At 36.1% G+C, this 19802-nt stretch overlaps 1 protein-coding gene across 9 annotated transcripts; it reads left to right on the plus strand.

The window, feature by feature from the left end:
* LOC106054312 (uncharacterized) lies at nucleotides 1-19239 on the plus strand. 9 transcript variants are annotated; one of them, XM_056014685.1, is made up of 8 exons: nucleotides 1-84; nucleotides 5802-6125; nucleotides 6471-6577; nucleotides 10638-10761; nucleotides 11690-11782; nucleotides 14417-14462; nucleotides 14828-15003; nucleotides 17981-19179. In XM_056014685.1, the coding sequence occupies exons 2-8, from the start codon at nucleotides 6122-6124 to the stop codon at nucleotides 18508-18510; spliced, it is 1080 nt and encodes a 359-aa protein (XP_055870660.1). In that variant the 5' UTR covers nucleotides 1-84; nucleotides 5802-6121; the 3' UTR covers nucleotides 18511-19179. The 9 variants fall into 9 exon arrangements, with proteins under 9 accessions (XP_055870660.1, XP_055870663.1, XP_055870659.1 ...); XM_056014688.1 differs by having other exon boundaries at nucleotides 5830-6125; XM_056014684.1 differs by having other exon boundaries at nucleotides 7-99.
* Nucleotides 19240-19802: the final 563 nt, after the last annotated feature.

Here is a 19802-nt window from a genome sequence, read left to right on the forward strand (position 1 = left end):
ACGAAAACTAACAAGTGAAATGATTGACACCGTAAACAGAAATAAACATTGGATATAGATCTAAGATCTAGAATCTAGATCTAGGTTATAGATATTACTGTGAATTTTCATTTTAATTCAGACAAAATTAAAAAAAACATTTTTTTCAATTTAATTATAAATAATCTTTTTTTAAAAGATCTAGATTCTAGTCTTTTACTTAAGCAATAACACACACAAAAATATAGTATAGAATTTATATGGATAGATCTATTAATAGTATTACAGATCTAGACATGACATAGATCTACTCTAGCATCTAGATCTAGTAGATGTCTAGACCTAAAACTTTCCTAGATCTAAATCCAATAACCTTTGAATTAGGCCATATATTTAAAAAAAAAACATTGCGATTTCACGCAACATTACTTCTCTGTAATAAAACAAACAAAACAATGTCTGTGACTGTCGATTCTAAATATAATAAGGTGGGGAATCCCCATTTATAGTTTTGATAATAATTGGTTTTAAATGCGAATCATAGTCTATGATGCGAATAGAATTATTGGCCTATAAATTAAAATAATGGATATTGTATTTGTAATAAAGCTTAATGATCGCTATATTAGTATATATCTATATAAGATATTAAGTTTTAAACATCCAGACAAATACATTAATTAATACATTACATAATAAATGATAATACAATGTGAATAGATGTATTATTGTAGGCCTACTTAATTATACAATTCGTTTAGTTTAAATTTTAGGATAATTGTCAATGATTAGTAATCGCGTATTGCTGCCTGGTCGTGCGATATGCGGTCTGGACTCTTTTCTCAATGCCCCGCCCCCAATTATCCTGGGTTTTAATACTGCCCACCGCTCCACCATCCCTTGCCAACCTGCCGGAATTTCGGGCTATGTAGTACCCTTAAATTATCATTGGGGCACCACATATGATCTATCGACCGTCTTTCTCCATTCCTGCAACTTGATTTGTGATTAACCGAATTGAATAGTGTATTACTTATTCTAATAAATAGATTTTAGGAATTAAAGAAAAGAGATGTAACATCTTGGTATTTATTTACATTTGCACAATAGCCCGTCAATGCACTAGCGCTTGTGTTTACGTAATAAATGGAGTTACTAATCAGCGGCGTAGCAAGAAATTTTCTTCATCATTTGGGGACCCGGATGGCTTGACCTCTTTGGGGGCCCTGCATATTGCGTACCTAATATTTAATGTAAAAAAACACTCATTTGCCCCCCCCCCCTTTTTTTCAAGTTTATGCATGGGGGGGGGATTTTCTAATTCTCCTCACCCCTCCTCCACCCTAGCTACGCCACTGTTACTAATATTTCTTCGATCATCAACACTTGTCTTGTCAATTGTATAACAGAATTATTCTACAATTCCTCTCTGTCATTTGTATAGAATGGATTCCGTTTCAATAACATGCAGTCTACTCCTTAATATTGTCTTTATTTTCATCGCTTTGTCTGTCTTCATCTTCTTCTTTTACCTGGCAGGCTTACTAGGCTCTTTCCTAAAGGAAGGTATTTGAGAGCTAGAATGTAATACTTTTTTAATCCGAAACATTTAAACCACCAAACAAATTTTAATAAACACTACCCTTACGTTTCAAATAGGCATTTGGCAAACACTTTTAAAATCAGCTAAATCTAGATGTAATGTAATTAAACCATTAGCTTTTATATCGACTTGTGAGAATACCTGTTTAAATGTAATAGATCTAGATCTATCACGAATGCTACAAACTTAAAATTTGTAATAGCTTCATAATATAGATCTAGTTTAGATATAGATCTAGGTCAGGGGTTGAACTCAAAATGTAGTTTATCGTTTGTTTTAAATGTGGCGAAAGTTGAATCAAATCATAACAAGAAAAACATTTTTTTTTAACCTTTTTTATAAAGACAATACCTCCTTTATACACCGATTTTTAAAGCGATTACTTTTTTCTTAATAACGAATAACGGTTAGATAAAAAAAAAACTATGAAATCATTTTCCTATAAATTTAACAGATAATCGCGATACCTTTAATGTTGTTTTTTTCATTAATTGTAATAATATTTACATCTCTTAAATCCAAGGAGACCTAATACAGGCTTAGGAGTTCGTGGAGTCACTTCAGTAAGTCATGCTTTACAGCCTGAATTGTTTCAGCAGAAATTCCAACTCCTCCGGCTGCTTTCCAACATGTCAGCTTGTCAAGGGCTGCTCTCGATTCCTTTACAGACGTCGTTTCATCTAATTCATCTAAAACTGCAAGTGTTGAGAAGTTAGACCAAGCGGTTAGCAATATAGCATTTAAAATCAGGTAGAGTTTGCATAGTGCTCTGCCCATCGTTCCATTTGCAGTACACGATCACTGAAGACAATGCCATCTTTTGAATTGAGTGGTATTCACTTGCTGGTCTGAGGCTTTTTGCGTTACTCTGATGTTGATACAATTAGCACTATTTGACTTACTTAATCCTGTGCACTCCCAGGGGAGCATAGGGCCGCAACCACACATCTCCACCGAACTCGGTTCTGAGCAGCTTTTTTCATCTGCTCCCATGTCATTCCAGTACCCTCAGCTTCACTGATGACTGACCTCTTCCAGGTTTGCTTGGGTCTGCCCACTTTCCTCTTTCCTTGTGGGTTCCAGTCAAGTGCCTGCCTTGCAACATTGGTAGCTGGTTTTCGCAGGGTGTGTCCTATCCAGTTCCATTTTCGTTTGGTGATGTCTTGGGCTATGGGCTTTTGTCTAGTTCTCTCCCACAAATCGATAGTAGTTATCTTTTCTGTTCTGTTTACAGTTAGCACAAGATTGACAAAACTCTCTAAGCATTTTTAGAAAAATACTGTATTAAATATAATGGAAGGCAACTCAACAAGGACATTAAGTCTTTATTCACAGGACACTACAAATACATAATTACATTGTCTTTTGCATTTCTTCTTCTCAAGCTTCTCAACTTAGGCGGAACTCTGTTGTTTCTCTAGTATCAACATCCTTCTAAATCTATTCTTTATCATTGCGCGAGCTAAAGCGCACCTTCTGAACATTGATTGGCGGTGTTCAAGGCATGCCTATAACATTACTAAACTGAACATGGGGAACAAAATGCTATAGTGAACACTCTTCTTTATTATAGCGAGAGCTAGTCAACATAGATGCACCGAGAGCTTAAATTAAACAGTTTTCACTTGCGTTGTCTGTGGCTCCTAATGTGTAGGCCTACCTCCTGGGGGGGGGGATTTGTTTCTAATAAGAAAGTTTTGAAACTGGCCATACACGCAGCATCTATGTTCTTTTGACACAGAGAAGGCTACGTTGGCTCGGACATGTAACCCACATGATGGATGGACGAATTCCTTAGGACATCCACATCCTCAATGCAGAGCTTGCTGAGGGAGTCAGACCCAAGAGATATCCAAGGCTAACGTACAGAGATGTCTGCAAACGAGATCTGAGGACAGCAGGCATCAGAGAAAGCATGTGGTAGGAAATCACGCAAGATGGGAACAACAAGGAGACGGACTGTGCGTGCTGGTACGAACCTAACCGAGAGGAAAATGAATGAACCGGTCATAGCCAAGAGAATGAGAAAGAAAGCTTCCCTATTGGATAATCCTACAATCGTACTTTCACACGATAAGTGGCAAATGCCGTTCTAGAATTCTAGACCGGACTCAAGAAGAAACTAAAACTAGTGATTCACCAGGGCAGCATGAGGCATAATGTGCATCCTTTATCTTTAGAGACAGAAGAAGACATTTTACGGATGGCAACTTTGTCGTGGTTAAGAAGTGTCCACTTGTAGTGTGCTTGTAATGTATAAATATGATTTCAGATCTACGCCAGTGGGTCACCCATTGTTTTACTCTCCACAAACTCAAAAACATACAAAATATACATTTTTTATTGAACAAATATTGCATATTAAATAATTAAGATTTTTTTTAAAGAAGTTAAATTGGTAAAATTTACAAGTACTCTTATTTTTTTCTTCTAAAGATGGCTTGGTATTAGATATATGTATGATTATTAATGAGTGTTAAAAAGTGGATTTTTATTAAAGTTTTCGTTAAAGTGTAGGGGCCTCCACAAAATTGCTGCCCCTGGGCCTAGATATACATCATATATATATACATAAATCCGGCCATGCCTAATTCTAATGATGGGAGACTTAAATGCAAAAAATCTGTCGCATCTGAACTGGCTAAGAATACGTAATGGGATCAGACGACTCAGCAGAAAACCTCAGTGATAATGGTGAACGTTTGGTTTTTCTCTGCGCATCCAACAGCCTGTCGATTGGAAACATATTTTAAGCACAAACAAATACACCAGAAAACATGGCGATCATAAAATGGAGAAACCTTTAACGAGATTGATTAAATTTGCATCTCCAAGCGCATTGGAGGTGAAAAGCTGAGAAGTATCAGTAGTTTTAAATACCTTGGAGCTATTGTCTCACATGAGGGAACGAAACCTGAACTACTAGCCAGAATAGCACAGTCCACAGCAGCACTTGAGCAATTCAAAACAAAATGGCTAGACAAAGGCATAGTCCTTGACACTAAAATCAGACTGATTCGCTTCCTGGTCATGGCCACTTTCTTATATGCTTTCGAATCGTAAATGCTGACTGCAGAACTAGAGAGGAGGATACTAGCATTGGAATTGAGTTGCTCTAGTAGGATCCTGGGTATTACATACAAATAGCGCATCACAAACGAAGAGATTTGAGACAAGATTAGTACAGCGATTTGACCCCACGATGACTTGCTAACTACTGTAAATAAAAACTCACTCTATGGCAATATCATAAAGGTACTCAAGGCTCGCAAAAACCTTCCTTCAGGGAACAGAACCAGGAAAAAGAAGAAGAGGCAAACAGAGAAAGCAAAGAAGAATGGACGGGCCTGCCACTGAAAGAGATTCTATCAAAGGTAAAAGACAGAGGAATAGAGAAGAACTGTCCACAGATCTTGTGCGGTGTCCTAACAGTCCAACAGACTAATGTATAGTTATAAGTATAAGAGTTAGTCAAAGTCAAATTCCTTTATGTCTAAAGATTAAGTAAAGAGTCTAATGTTTTGTGATCGAATATTGATTCGAGTCACTTGTTAAAAAGCTTTGGAAGTTGAAGAAGCTTGTGTATATTAATATTCAAGAGAAATGTAAGTGTTCTGCATCTTCTGGATACGAGTTAGTCTTTTTTACGCCAACTAATGTGACTTGTTCTTCAGATGTAATTGGCGTTGTGAATGTTTCTTCGTGGACATTATCATTATGAGATTCAACAAAGTTGTTAAATCGGTTGTGCCATACTGGCGAGGAAATCAGTAAATTTACTGCATCTTTTGGTAGATGATTCCAGCAAATTCCCCAACTGCGTAAAATTGTGATCTGTGAATGATTTCGTAACCTGGGAAATCCTGGGATCTTGCGACGATCCAACACAATAAAATAGGGTACATTCCACTGGAAACGCTATCTTTGTGCCATTTTAGGTAACAATGAATCTGCAGATTTCTGTTAATAGTACTACCACATAATATCGGGATTTGTTACTAATTGTTAGCTCAGTGTTTAGTTTTAGAATCACCCATGTTCGCAGTGCTCACTCAAATATAAGGAACTGAATGCAATTCTGTTATCAATACGCCACTTTTTTTTTCTTATAGCCAAATTTAAATTTCTTTCTTTCTTTTTTTTTTTTACTTTGAAAAATTATAACAGTCAATTTAGAGTTTTCCCCATGTGTCTAACGAGCTAATAATTCTTTTCTCAGCATTATACACCAATTATTAAATTTATAGGAAAATCGTTAGAGCCGTTTTTGAGATCAGTGTCCAGGTTCCTCTCTCCAGCTTTCACCCTCCAGGTTTGATGAAGTTCTGACTTAAACAGAGGTATTGTAAAAGTAAGGTAGCACTACTACATAAAACATTGAAACATAACCAACACATTTCTTAGTTCCTATATGCTAGGACAAATTCATACAAGTGCTCCTTCTTTCCAAGTGCCATTAACAGCATAAAACGTGTTGGCTTAATCAGTCCAATCAAGCTGTGAGGTAATGAACATGCACGACTAGATTAACACTTGATTATGTGTAAGACATTATTGTTTTCTTTTGTACAAAGCTTATATCAACTCACTCTGTCTGTCTGTTTGGTAAAAAGTGTGGACATGTTATTTCTCCCACACGCAGTGGGTCGACTAGTTATAGATTGTGCTTGTTTGAAGAAGCATGTGCAATGTATATGATTAGTATATATAATTTATAGCAAGTCCAGGTAATTATGATTCCATTTTTTTAAAATTAAAATTCTTTATTTTATTTTCTCTAGGTTTAGTTGTTAATGAAAATTGTTTATTAACCACGTACTAATGATATTAGAAATGTTTGTGGAATTTCAATAGAACTTAGGCCTAACTTTTAATCTTCTTTCAATAGCTATGTTGCCGTCCAACAGAGGGGATGACACTGTCATCTGTCCTTATGATCCTGCACATGTTATATTGAAAAAAAGTCTACAGAATCATCTCATTAAGTGCAGAGAGGTAAAGTCTTGCTTAAAATATATATTATATAAAGACTAGCATTAGCTACCGGCTTTGTCGTTGATTTGTTCCCAGGGTATATAGTGTTTGTTTTGTTCCCAGGGTATATAGTGTTGGTTTTGTTCCCAGGGTATATAGTGTTTGTTTTGTTCATGGGTATATAGTGTTGGTTTTGTTCATAGGGTATATAGTGTTGGTTTTGTTCCCAGGGTATGTAGTGTTGGTTTTGTTCCCAGGGTATATAGTGTTGGTTTTGTTCATAGGGTATATAGTGTTGGTTTTGTTCCCAGGGTATATTGTTGGTTTTGTTCCCAGGGTATATTGTTGGTTTTGTTCATAGGGTATATAGTGTTGGTTTTGTTCATGGGTATATAGTGTTGGTTTTGTTCATGGGTATATAGTGTTGGTTTTGTTCATAGGGTATATAGTGTTGGTTTTGTTCATAGGGTATATAGTGTTGGTTTTGTTCATAGGGTATATAGTGTTGGTTTTGTTCATAGGGTATATAGTGTTGGTTTTGTTCATAGGGTATATAGTGTTGGTTTTGTTCCCAGGGTATATAGTGTTGGTTTTGTTCATAGGGTATATAGTGTTGGTTTTGTTCCCAGGGTATATAGTGTTGGTTTTGTTCCCAGGGTATATAGTGTTGGTTTTGTTCATATGGTATATAGTGTTGGTTTTGTTCATAGGGTATATAGTGTTGGTTTTGTTCATAGGGTATATAGTGTTGGTTTTGTTCCCAGGGTATATAGTGTTGGTTTTGTTCATAGGGTATATAGTGTTGGTTTTGTTCATAGGGTATATAGTGTTGGTTTTGTTCATAGGGTATAGGCCCTATAGTGTTGGTTTTGTTCATAGGGTATATAGTGTTGGTTTTGTTCATAGGGTATATAGTGTTGGTTTTGTTCATAGGGTATATATTGTTGGTTTTGTTCCCAGGGTATATAGTGTTGGTTTTGTTCCCAGGGTATATAGTGTTGGTATTCTCATGGAGCCCCTTCCCTTTTTTGGTTACTTTTGACAATATGATGTATACCCTCCTTTTTTTTTTTTACAAAGCTTATATCAACTCACTCTGTCTGTTTGTCTGTCTGTCTGGTAAAAAGTTTGAACATGATATTTCTCACACACCCATTTTGGGATCAAGTTCAAAATTTGCACAATTATTTATTGTACCTGACAACACAAGAATCAATAACACAAAATATTAATCCGTTAGTTAATTAACTATTGGTAATTCATTGTTGTTATTTTTTGGTATCGAACAAGGGAAAGGAATTGAACTTGACTGATGTGACGGAATAAGATGAATTAGTACCCTTTATATTTGTGTGGAGTTAGTTTGAAACTAACACTAGATAGTTCTAAAACCTTCTTTGTTCATAAGCACTTCTGTTCCACAGTGGTAAGCGTGTTAGCTTTGAGGAGGCTTCTGCCCTAAGTTCGAATTCAAGTCTTTGAACTATGTTTTATAAATGCGATTTAATAACGATCACGATAGCATAACCACTTATTTCCCTCCCCACCCTTCCCCCCCCCCCCCAAATCCTTTCCCAAACGGTCCAGGAAAGGGAGAGGATCATAGCGCAGGAAAGCAGGAAATTGGTAACAAAAATATTCTTAATCGCACAGATTTATTATTGTTAGTCTCGAATAAAAATTTAATTACATGACTGATTCAAAATAATTGATACAATTACACTTAACTCTTTTCTCTGTAATTATTTTCCATGTTCTGACAGAATTGTTTATTTTTACATTTGTAAGTTCTACCTTGTTATGATTTAACTTCAATAACTTTTTTGTTTCTAGTTAGAAAACGTTACTTTTGGTACCGTATAGAATTATTGGAGTAGGCCTATGCATGCTCTCTTTATATAACACAAATTAAAGTTTAAAAACAAAAATTAATTTTATTTAATGGGGTCAAATCAACGATTGTATCGTTAATTAGGAAAGAAGGAGTTAATATAAGTTTTGTTTTTTTAAGTATTTTAAAATATTTTTCTTGTTTTCCCGACTATACCAATATAATGATATAAAATTAAACGCTCCTTCATACATTCCTTTTGGCTACTAATTCTAGTAGGCCTATCTATTACGTTGAATTGGACCAGCCCGTGAATTCTAGTATCACTTCTCCCCCCACCCCAGCTCTCTTCCGTAAGAAATAAGGCCTAGTCTTATTTACATTCCATGACTATTCTTCTGCTTTTCAGTTCTCATTCGAAATATTTGATTGGCTCTATGACATTTTTCTGGCCTTGTTCCTATTTACAATACCTCTATTCAAGTCATAACTTCATGGAACCTGGGTGGATCCAGGTCAAGGATCTCAAAAATCGGCTTTAAAGATTTTCCTACATATTTAATCGTTGATGTCTATAATAATTATAATATAATAATATACTATAATAATAATTACTAACTCCTTGGCCACACTAGGAAAACTCTAGTTTGACAATTTTAATTTTTTAAAGTAAAAAAAAAAAGGAAAAATTTTTAATTTAGCTAGGTCTAAATCTAGGTACAACATCGGTTTTGAAAGGATTGTCGCGTTGATGTAAGGACTATTGCGTTCGGAAGTCTCCAAATGTAAGGATTGTAAGAAAGAAATTAATCAATGATTGGGCAATTTTGCGCATCGTATTTTAGGTCTTGATTTAAAGGACAATTATAAATTGTAGTAAATCTATACATTCACCGAACCAGGATTCTTTCTCGGAGGGGGGGGGTGATGGTGATGATCTAACATTCATTATATATTAAGAGAAAAGTAAACGCTTTGTAAGTTGTCTTTAAAAAAAAATATCTTTAATGTTTTTCATGTTTATGTGTATAGAATAAGGAAGTATTGATAGGAATCAAATTTGTAGGGATTTTCCCTTGTATCAATAAATTGCATTATTTAGATGCTCAAAAGTTATTGCTGAGGCGTAAAGGGGGGATGGGGGGTAAGGGGGCACAATGCCCCTGGCACCACCCTCAGGGGGGAGCCACACGCAGCCTATATTTTTATGTGATGTTCATGGAAAATGGGGGAGGGGGCGGATAATGTAATGTACCTTGTCCCTAGCGCACGTTTTGTTCCTACGCCTCTGAGTTATTGTTCCTTATAGTGCTCTATACATTTCTTTCTTTCATAATTTCTTTTCTTACAGTTTTTTTTTGGTTCCTCCGTATTTCCATTGCAATTATACATATTACTTTCAATTATTTTTCTCTTACAATATTCTATTGCATAAAAAGATTGAATGTAAACCAGATCTTACGCCATTAGCTCCTATATCTGGTTTAAAAAAGTCATTCGTAATGCCCAATCAAAGAGAGTAATGTCTGTAAAAAATTCAAAAAAAAAAAAAAAAAACATATAAACCTACCCTACGATATAGGTATTGTCCTTTGAAATATCTAAAAAAAAGGATTAGCTAATTGCATTTTTTCGTTTTGTACATGACGAGTTTATCTTGTACACAAGTAAAAAAAAAATCCTATCGCATTAGGTTTAGGTTTTATCCATAACACTGCATTCTATATATGAGTTATTGTGTTTCAAATCGAAAGGTAAAAAAGAGAACAGATTCCAGGGATTAACATCATTAGGCTAGCTTGCTGTAACTTTCTGATGTCATCTTTACTGTGGTATGAATGTAGGCCTACATTTTAATTTCCATCGTAATTATGGTTTGTTTTGTGTTTTGTACCTTGGCAAGACAATGTCCTCAAAGATAATAAAGATTATATTGCTATCATGACTGCATTGTGGTCTGTTTGAAAAGGCTCGGAAAAGCAATTTGTTTCTTTAACAATGTGTGTCTCTTGTTCCCGTAAATTAACCTGTCAATTTAACAACGTGTGTGTCTTGTTCTCCAGAATCATAAAGGTTCCCTTTAACATAACCTGTCAATTTAACAATGTGTGTGTCTTGTTCTCCAGAATCATAAAGGTTCCCGTAAAGCTACCTGTCAATTTAACAATGTGTGTGTCTTGTTCTCCAGAATCATAAAGGTTCCCGCAAAATTACTTGTAAATTTAAAAATTTGTGTGTCTTATTCTCCAGAATCATAAACGTTCCCGTAAAGTTACTTGTAAATTTAACAAGACTCACATCATCCCTGCACCAGAATTGTCTCACCATTTGCAACACTGTGATAGCCGCTCAGTATTTGATCGTGAGTTGCAATGTAAGTTGAAAAGTGTTTTAGCCTTCAACAAAATGACACTTTCCATTTTCTCAAACATACATTGAAAACAAAAAGGTAGGAAAGAAGCACAAGGGTTTCATTTTTCTTTGGAAGAAATTCCAGAGACTCAATCACTCTTTCGATAACAATTGATGGAGCTCCAGAGATACACTTCTATGTCACATTCCAGAGTTATACTTCTAAGACACATTCCAGAGATACACTTCTAGGACACATTCCAGAGATACATTTCTAGGACACATTCCAGATATACATTTCTAGGACACATTTCAGAGATGCATTTCTATGACACATTTCAGAGATACACTTCTAGAACACATTCCAGAGATACACTTCTAGGACACATTCTAGAGATACACTTCTAGGACACATTCTGCCACGATTCCCATATTTCAACTAAAATGGACAATTACAATATTTGAGCATTTTTGGTCCATTTTTGAGATGCATACTATGCCGGTCTTTCATCACAGTCCTACTAAAGTTTCTCGGCATTTTTTAAAAACATTATTGACACTAAAAAGTGTAACTGTACCTTCTTGTCCTAAATCTTCACCTATCCCTTAGTCTGCACTACGCAAGATCTGTTGACCGTCTTTCTTCATTCCTCTCTGTCTTTTGCCTTGTATTGTGGCTAGAAGCTAATTGTTGGTGCTTTGGCTAGAAGCTAGTTGTAGGTGCTTTGGCTAGAAGCTTGATCTTTGCGCTGTAGATAGAAGCTAGTTATTTGTGTCGCGGCTAGAATTTAGTGGTTTATGCTGTGGCTAGAAGCTAGTTGAAATGTGTCTAGAATCTAGAAGCTAGTTGAGTGCAGACTTGCAGACACTTAACTGTCATAATACAAACACAAATTCTATTAACGACCATGTCAATTCATTGATCTGATGAGATTTCAATCATATTTCAGACCAAGCAAGGCAAAACCAGATATTTACTGGAGCTATTAATGCTCCTGACATTACCAATCATACTGATAATTTGGAAGAAGACTGGGAAGCAGGTATATAAAAAAAAACACTTTAGTAGCATGACTTTAAAATACAGGACTGAGTTGAATAACAAACAACAAATTTAGACAATTAATAAACAAATTTGAAATGTGGCCTAACTGTCTGCCCCATATGAGAGGCTAACTTCCAGATCGTAATTAATCATTTGGAAACATTTCAAAAGCTGCAGAAAGTGTAAACAAGTAGCAGCAATATCTCTCCCATTTCGATAATGAATTTTGTGACTACCAATAAAGTTACTTTTCATTATCGTTGCATGTGTTGTCAAGAAAAGAAAAGAAATCTAAACCATTTAAGTACTTTTAAGTGCTGGCCCTAGTGGGAACTAATTAAACTAAGGAGGGCCATTAGAAATTACACTTGGACTACAAATGAACACACGTCTGACAGAATAATGATCGCCAACTATTGGTTCTTGGTATAAAGAAGTATATCCACACTAGCTTAGATCTGCGTATGCCAAGAAACCAAATATTATTGTAAGTTTGAGGTCAAATAAATGTTTCTAATGTTCGTATATGTTTCCAAGCATATTAAAGTATATGAAGTAGAACTGCTTGCCAGATAATGCCTAAGCACAAAGTGTTTGTTTTTTTGTTCCAAGACAATGATGTCAGAGTAGACCAATGATGTCATAGTAGCCTATTGACTTAAGAGTAGCTCATTGATGTCAGAGTAGGTAGAGTAGCCCATTGATGTCAGAGTAGGTAGAGTAGCTCATTGATGTTAGAGTAGGTAGAGTAGCCCATTGATGTCTGAGTAGGTAGAGTAGCTCATTGATGTCAAAGTAGGTAGAGTAGCTCATTGATGTTAGAGTAGGTAGTGTAGCCGATTGATGTCAAAGTAGGTAGAGTAGCCCATTGATGTCTCAGTAGGTAGAGTAGCCCATTGATGTCTTAGTAGGTAGAGTAGCCCACTGATGTCAGAGTAGGTATAGTAGCCTACTGATTTCAGAGTAGGTAGAGTAGCCCATTGATGTAATAATAGGTAGAGTAGCCCATTGTTGTCTCAGTAGGTAGAGTAGCCAATTAATGTCACAGTAGGTAGAGTAGCCCATTGATGTCTCAGTAGGTAGAGTAGCCCACTGATGTCAGAGTAGGTAGAGTAGCCCACTGATGTCAGAGTAGTTAGAGTAGCCTACTGATTTCAGAGTAGGTAGAGTAGCCCATTGATGTCAGAGTAGGTAGAGTAGCCCATTGATGTCTCAGTAGGTAGAGTAGCCCACTGATGTCTCAGTAGGTAGAGTAGCCCACTGATGTCAGAGTAGGTAGAGTAGCCCATTGAAATCTCAGTAGGTAGAGTAGCCCATTAATGTCTCAGTAGGTAGAATAGCCCACTGATGTCTCAGTAGGTAGAGTAGCCCATTGATGTCTGAGTAGGTAGAGTAGCCCATTGATGTCTCAGTAGGTAGAGTAGCTCATTGATGTTAGAGTAGGTAGAGTAGCCCATTGATGTCTCAGTAGGTAGAGTAGCCCATTGATGTCAGAGTATGCAGAGTAGTTAATTGATGTCAGACTAGACCATTGATGTCAGAGTAGAGCATTGATGTCAGAGTAGGTAGAGTAGCCCATTGATGTAATAATAGGTAGAGTAGCCCATTGTTGTCTCAGTAGGTAGAGTAGCCAATTAATGTCACAGTAGGTAGAGTAGCCCATTGATGTCTCAGTAGGTAGAGTAGCCCACTGATGTCAGAGTAGGTAGAGTAGCCCACTGATGTCAGAGTAGTTAGAGTAGCCTACTGATTTCAGAGTAGGTAGAGTAGCCCATTGATGTCAGAGTAGGTAGAGTAGCCCATTGATGTCTCAGTAGGTAGAGTAGCCCACTGATGTCTCAGTAGGTAGAGTAGCCCACTGATGTCAGAGTAGGTAGAGTAGCCCATTGAAATCTCAGTAGGTAGAGTAGCCCATTAATGTCTCAGTAGGTAGAATAGCCCACTGATGTCTCAGTAGGTAGAGTAGCCCATTGATGTCTGAGTAGGTAGAGTAGCCCATTGATGTCTCAGTAGGTAGAGTAGCTCATTGATGTTAGAGTAGGTAGAGTAGCCCATTGATGTCTCAGTAGGTAGAGTAGCCCATTGATGTCAGAGTATGCAGAGTAGTTAATTGATGTCAGACTAGACCATTGATGTCAGAGTAGAGCATTGATGTCAGAGTAGGTATAGTAGTCCACTGATGTCAGAGTAGACCATTGATGTCAGCTTTTTGGAACTCCTACTCAGGTCCCATTGAACACTAGTAACATAGTTTGGGAACCTCTGTTTTAAGGGAAAGAGACAAGTAGATTTGATACGTGAACATTGTTGCTGCTACAAAAACTGAAGAAACAATGAAAGTACAAACATTGTGTTGGACATCCACCTAGAATTGTACACAACCTTTTCAGAAGTCGTCTTGAGTTGCAAGAAGTGGATAATGTTATAATATCAACGAGAAATGTATGAACAAATAGACATGAAATAATGAGATCTGTGTATGGTAGGCACAAGTCTAGCTGCTGACAGAGAAATGACCATGCCAATATCAACTTCTTTCCCTCCCGTAAGCATTTGAAATGACTAATGAAGACAAAGTTGTCTCATGAAACTTGAACCTTATATTGAAACTAAACTTTGAGTCATTTTACAGCCCCACGTGTTCAAACCAAGGCTCTGTTTAACAAGAATGTTTATGAGTAAGTATGTTTACAAAGCTTATATCAACTCACTCACTCTGTCTGTCTGGTGCAAATTTTTGAATATGATATTTCTCCCACACTGATTCTCAGATCAAGTTGAAACTTGGAACAATTATTTATTGTGCCTAACATGAATAAATATTTTTTTAAAAATTAACCAATTAGTCAATTAATTATTGGTAATTAATTATTTTGTTTTATATCGAAAAAAGGAAATAAATTATACATTATTGAAATATATAGTTGTAAATGTGAAGGTCTTCCTCATGGATAAGCCCCTTATTAAAAAATATTTTTATTTTGCTTGTTGGATTTTTTTAAATTAATGATGACCAAGATGTCCTCTGTTGATTTATTAATAGTGTCCCAGAGGAAGAAACCAAACCATATGTTCCTCCTGGAGCTACTTATGTCACCAAAAAACAGAGCCAATCACATCAAGTCTTTGATTACTCTGCTAACAATGTGATGAAACCTAGAGGAACAGAGCCAAGTGATGAGCTGCCTAGGCAATCAGGAAGTGAAGTCTTAAGTCACAGTAAGTGAACTCTGACCTGAATTTTCTCATTTCTTTTATTTTTATGCTTTACGTGTGCAAAATTGTTTTTTTCTTACAAAGCTTATATCAATTCACTCTGTCTGTCTGTCTGGTAAAATGTTTGAACTTTTTTTTGTCTCCGATTTCCCATTCTCGAATCAAGTCAAAACTTTGCACAAGTAATCATTGGACTTGATAAGACATGAATCAATAAAAAAATTAAACAATTCATTCATTCATTATTGTTGATTAATTATTTTGTTTCATTTCGAAATAAGGGGAATAAGTGCTACTTAATGAGACATGTGGATACATATATATGGATTTAGTCCCCTTATTAGGTTTTGACACTTTTTTTCTCTCACTTCCCATTTTCTGATCAAGTTGAAATTGTGCATAATTATTCATAGTCGATAACAATACACGAATCAATCCAAAACTTAGTTAATCATTTAGTACTAATTAACTAATTAAGTTTTATATAGCAGAAAGGGAGCTTAACCCTGTAATTTTCAGGTAAATGGTAGTAATTAGCGTTTATTTCCCCTTAGATAAGCTTTGGTTTTAAAAAGTATTTTTTAAAAGCTATTTAATTCTGAGGTTTTATTGACCCTTCTTATTTTGATATATTTTATTAGGGTTTTCTTTGTCACACCACTTGACACTCTTAAGTATACACATTGTCAAAGATTGAGACTGGTTAGGAATTACAGTCAATGTAATTATAATCTATTATAAACCATGACGATAATATAACAGTTTTAAAACCAGTTCAAGCACAAAGATGAAGCGTTATTGTTGACAGTCAAAGACATGTCTGCAGGTCATCAGTAAAATCTTAATGATGTTTAAATGATGAGTTCTTCTCTCAGATGTACTGTTTGCATTGTAGGCAATGAAGCATACATTCTTTTGCTTATTTACCGACTTTTATTCGAATCTACACTTTATATGATGTTTCACATGCAAAGTGACTTATTACAGAAACCACAATTTTTGCAATGCGATTTATTACGAAAAAAACACACTTTATTCAATGTGATTTATTACGAAAAACCACACTTTATGCAAAGTGATTTATAGTAAAATCACATTTATGTAAAGTAAATTATGACAAAAACACACGTTATGCAAAGTGAATTATGACAAAGCTACACTTTATGTGATGTGATGCATTGGAAAACCTTACCGCGTTGGTTTCAAAAGTATTGCATGTCATTCCTTTTGAATCTCACTGGCGAGGTTGTTAGAGGGATCATGATGCATTGTTGCATCTTAAGTCAGTAGAAGCACTGACACTATCTTTAGCTGTACCTACGATTGTGTGTTAAACTGTACTTTTGGCTGTGCAACTAACTGCACTTGCTTGTTGCAATATTTTTGTATTAACTTTGTTATGTTGAATGATTGATTAGTACAGGGGTGGTCGAGCTATAGTGCATGTTCCAAAAGTGGCGCATTGTATTATTAAAAAATGGCACCTACAAAGATAATGAAAGAAAAATGCCTGCACGTAAAAACGATTTGTTGAAAAAGGAATTGAACATACCACGACGCCCATGTCTCTATAGTGACGGGAAACTATGGGGATAAGAGGATACCTGGAGAGAAGTGGTGAAAGTTCAACAATACTTGAAGCATCTCACAAAAGGCCCTTGTCTCAAAAGCATAAGCCTTTCTCTGGAGGTGAAGAAAATGTTAAATAACGTCAGTAAAAAATATTTTGGTGATACAAGTATTAAAACAAAGATACATAAACTCTCAATGCAGACATTTACAACAAGCTTTCTTTCATTTTACTAGAAAGAATCTGCTGATATTTGTGATTTTGTCCAGTTAAGCATTTTTATTAAAGGAAAGTATGATAATTTCAACATATGGTAGAACTTATTGGTCGTAATTCAATCCATTCAAACAAGAAAATACAAAAATAAAACTTAAAAAAACAAACAAAACAAGGCTCATATTAAAATGTTGTTTGTAAAATGTTTTACATGTTTTGGATGTTCCTTCAGAGTTGAAGATAATTTACTTCCTAGTCCAAACCTCTCGCACGACGATTGAGGATGGGAGTGGGCAGGGTTTGAACCTGGGACCATCGATAAGCCCGAACGACAGTCCAGCGCGCACACCGTCACTAAATAGCAGGGCCGGACTTAACCCATTGCGGAGCCCTATGCGAAACGGATGGCGCGGGGTCCAGCTTGGGTAAGGATACGGATAATAAGCGAAAATTAAGAGTTTGTATTAGAAAATTAATTTGTCTTTGCATTTTATTCATTCTTTACTACGTACAGAATTACTTTACGAGCCTTGCGTGTAGCGAAGTCATACAGTATATAAAAAAAAAAAAAATGTTTCCTACATAGATCACACTCAATAGCAAGAATTACCAAATATTTCAGTCTATCTTCGAGAATTGTTGACCTCAAGTATTTCTTCATTAGTTTGAGGTGCGAGAAGCTTCTTTCACCAGATTCCACAATTACGGGTATTGTATAATGCCTTTTTTTTATCGCGCGTAGGATTAGCGTTTTCCATATTGGATCACATTCCAAAATGACAAATGTATGAGTTTTCAAAAGATTTTAATATTTTCCGGAGATTTCCAGGACTTTTTCGTATATTTTGCAATTTCAGGAGATTTCCAGGAGCTCCAGGTTAATCAGGAGGCGGCAGGAAATCTCTTATAAGATATAAAATGGATTAATTTAATAATTTACACCTAGAAATAGCGCGGGTCCTATGAAAGTGCGGGGCCCACTGCGGTCGCATAGGTTGCAGTGGTCTAAGGCCGGCCCTGCAAAATAGCGGCGTATGCTACGCCGCCGGTCGACTAGTTACTTTTACTTGACAACACAAGAATCAATGAAAAAAAAAAGTAACCAATGAGTTAATTAACTACTGGTAATAAATGAGTTTGTTTAGTACTTTCCTATTAGACTAAACGTAAAATGTCATTTTTTTTATATTTCAGCTCAACCTAAATTTAGGTTTATGGGACGTGGCATCAGTCGTTTTGATGATCAGGAGATCCCCACACCTGGTCTTCTAGGACTATCCTCTGCCAGTGTTGAAGTGAACAATATACCTGGGCATTCACCATATCCAGGTCCACCTCCGGGATTTTCTTTCAAATCAAAGGCAGCAGCTAATATACTTGCACCATTCATCTTGGAAGATACATCTGAACATTCCGAATCGTCCAAACCCAAAACATCTCTTGGGTTTGCAGCTGAATCGTCATTGGCCTGTAGTTCTCCAACATTAGCTGTATGGTCTGTAGATTTTCCAACCCTGAACACTGCTGGACATTATGCATCAGCAGCAGCAAATGATTGGGCAAATGCCAAATCAGAACAACTTCAACAGAAACGTGAAAGAGAGCTAAGAAAACTTATTGACAGACAAACTGAAGAACGAAATCTTTTAGAGGCAAGACATCACGATGAGTTGGAGCAGCTCATGTTACGTTTAGATCTGGAGGAAAAGTTGGCCATGATGTGAGCATTGTCAGAGATGCTCTTGAAGCTTCTTGACGTCTGTCCAGGTTCGTTTAGTTTTTGGTTTGCTGTCATTAGATAAATCTCATATTTTAAAATGTTTTACCAACTGTTGTGTATTAAACCAATCAAAAGAAAAATGTTACACAAAGACATATTTACAAAATGTAAAGTGGTACTTGATGTTGTTAGGGCTTAGATCTTTTGTGTCTCCACACTCTGTCCTAAATGGACTGGAATCTTTTGTCCTAGTGAATAATCTCTTAAAAGGCTCTGACAAATGAATGAATGAAAAATGAACTGAATGTTTAGGAATAATTAGCATATGCTTACGATGTTTGACTTGAGCACATTGACTTGAGCACATTGACTTGAGCACATCGACTGAGCAGACACAGAGCACTACTTTGTTCTAGTGGACATCTGTCCAGTGGCGTCACTATGGTCGGTGCCACCCGGTGCGGACCGCACCCCCGCACCTCCCCTAGTGACGCCACTGCATCTGTCTACCCTAACCTAGTGAAACCTACATAACAAGCAGAAATAGACACACTAACAATTATAGAGAGTAGTAGAATTGCTCAGTTTGATTTTTTTAAAAATGTCAACTGTTTTTAGATGTTAATTAATAGGTTAATTATTATTTTTTTTTTACATGTAACAAACTTTAATCTGTTGTTTTGTTTTTCAATACACCATATGCAGAATAATGGCAGACCAGAAGAAAGTCTTTAGTACGTTTATACATGTGTTACAGTGCTAATACAGCTGTGACAATGATAATGTTTGCTAATAGAATTATAAGTGTAAGCCTACAACAGGTTTGCCAATCATACAACTGAACATGTCACGTATGCGGCCGGCTTTTTAAAGCAAGGATTGGACTTTACAGTCATCTTCGAGTTCATAGGATATAATAAATGTATTCATCTTCGATTACGAAGGAGGATCTCTCTCTCTCTCTCTCTCTATATATATATATATATATATATATATATATATATATATATATATATTTATATCCCTTTGTAGTCCGATTTTTCCTAACATCAAATTTGTGTGTGTGCACCATTGTAGAATGCACCTTCGTTGTTGCATTGCTCTTTGGTTTGCGAAGCCTCTCACTATGCTGGATGTTGGTTGGTCGGCTCTATAACGCTTCCTTGTGGTTTATTGGTTCACACCTGTTTAGTGTGAGTATTTAAATCAGTACTGCATCTCGCAGCTGTTTCGCTGACATTGTTTAATACACTGGTTCTGCAATTTGTCTTTTGCATCTCTACAGGGAGCTAAGTG

This window comes from Biomphalaria glabrata, chromosome 16, assembly GCF_947242115.1.
Source record: "Biomphalaria glabrata chromosome 16, xgBioGlab47.1, whole genome shotgun sequence".
Taxonomy (NCBI): Eukaryota; Metazoa; Mollusca; class Gastropoda; family Planorbidae; genus Biomphalaria; species Biomphalaria glabrata.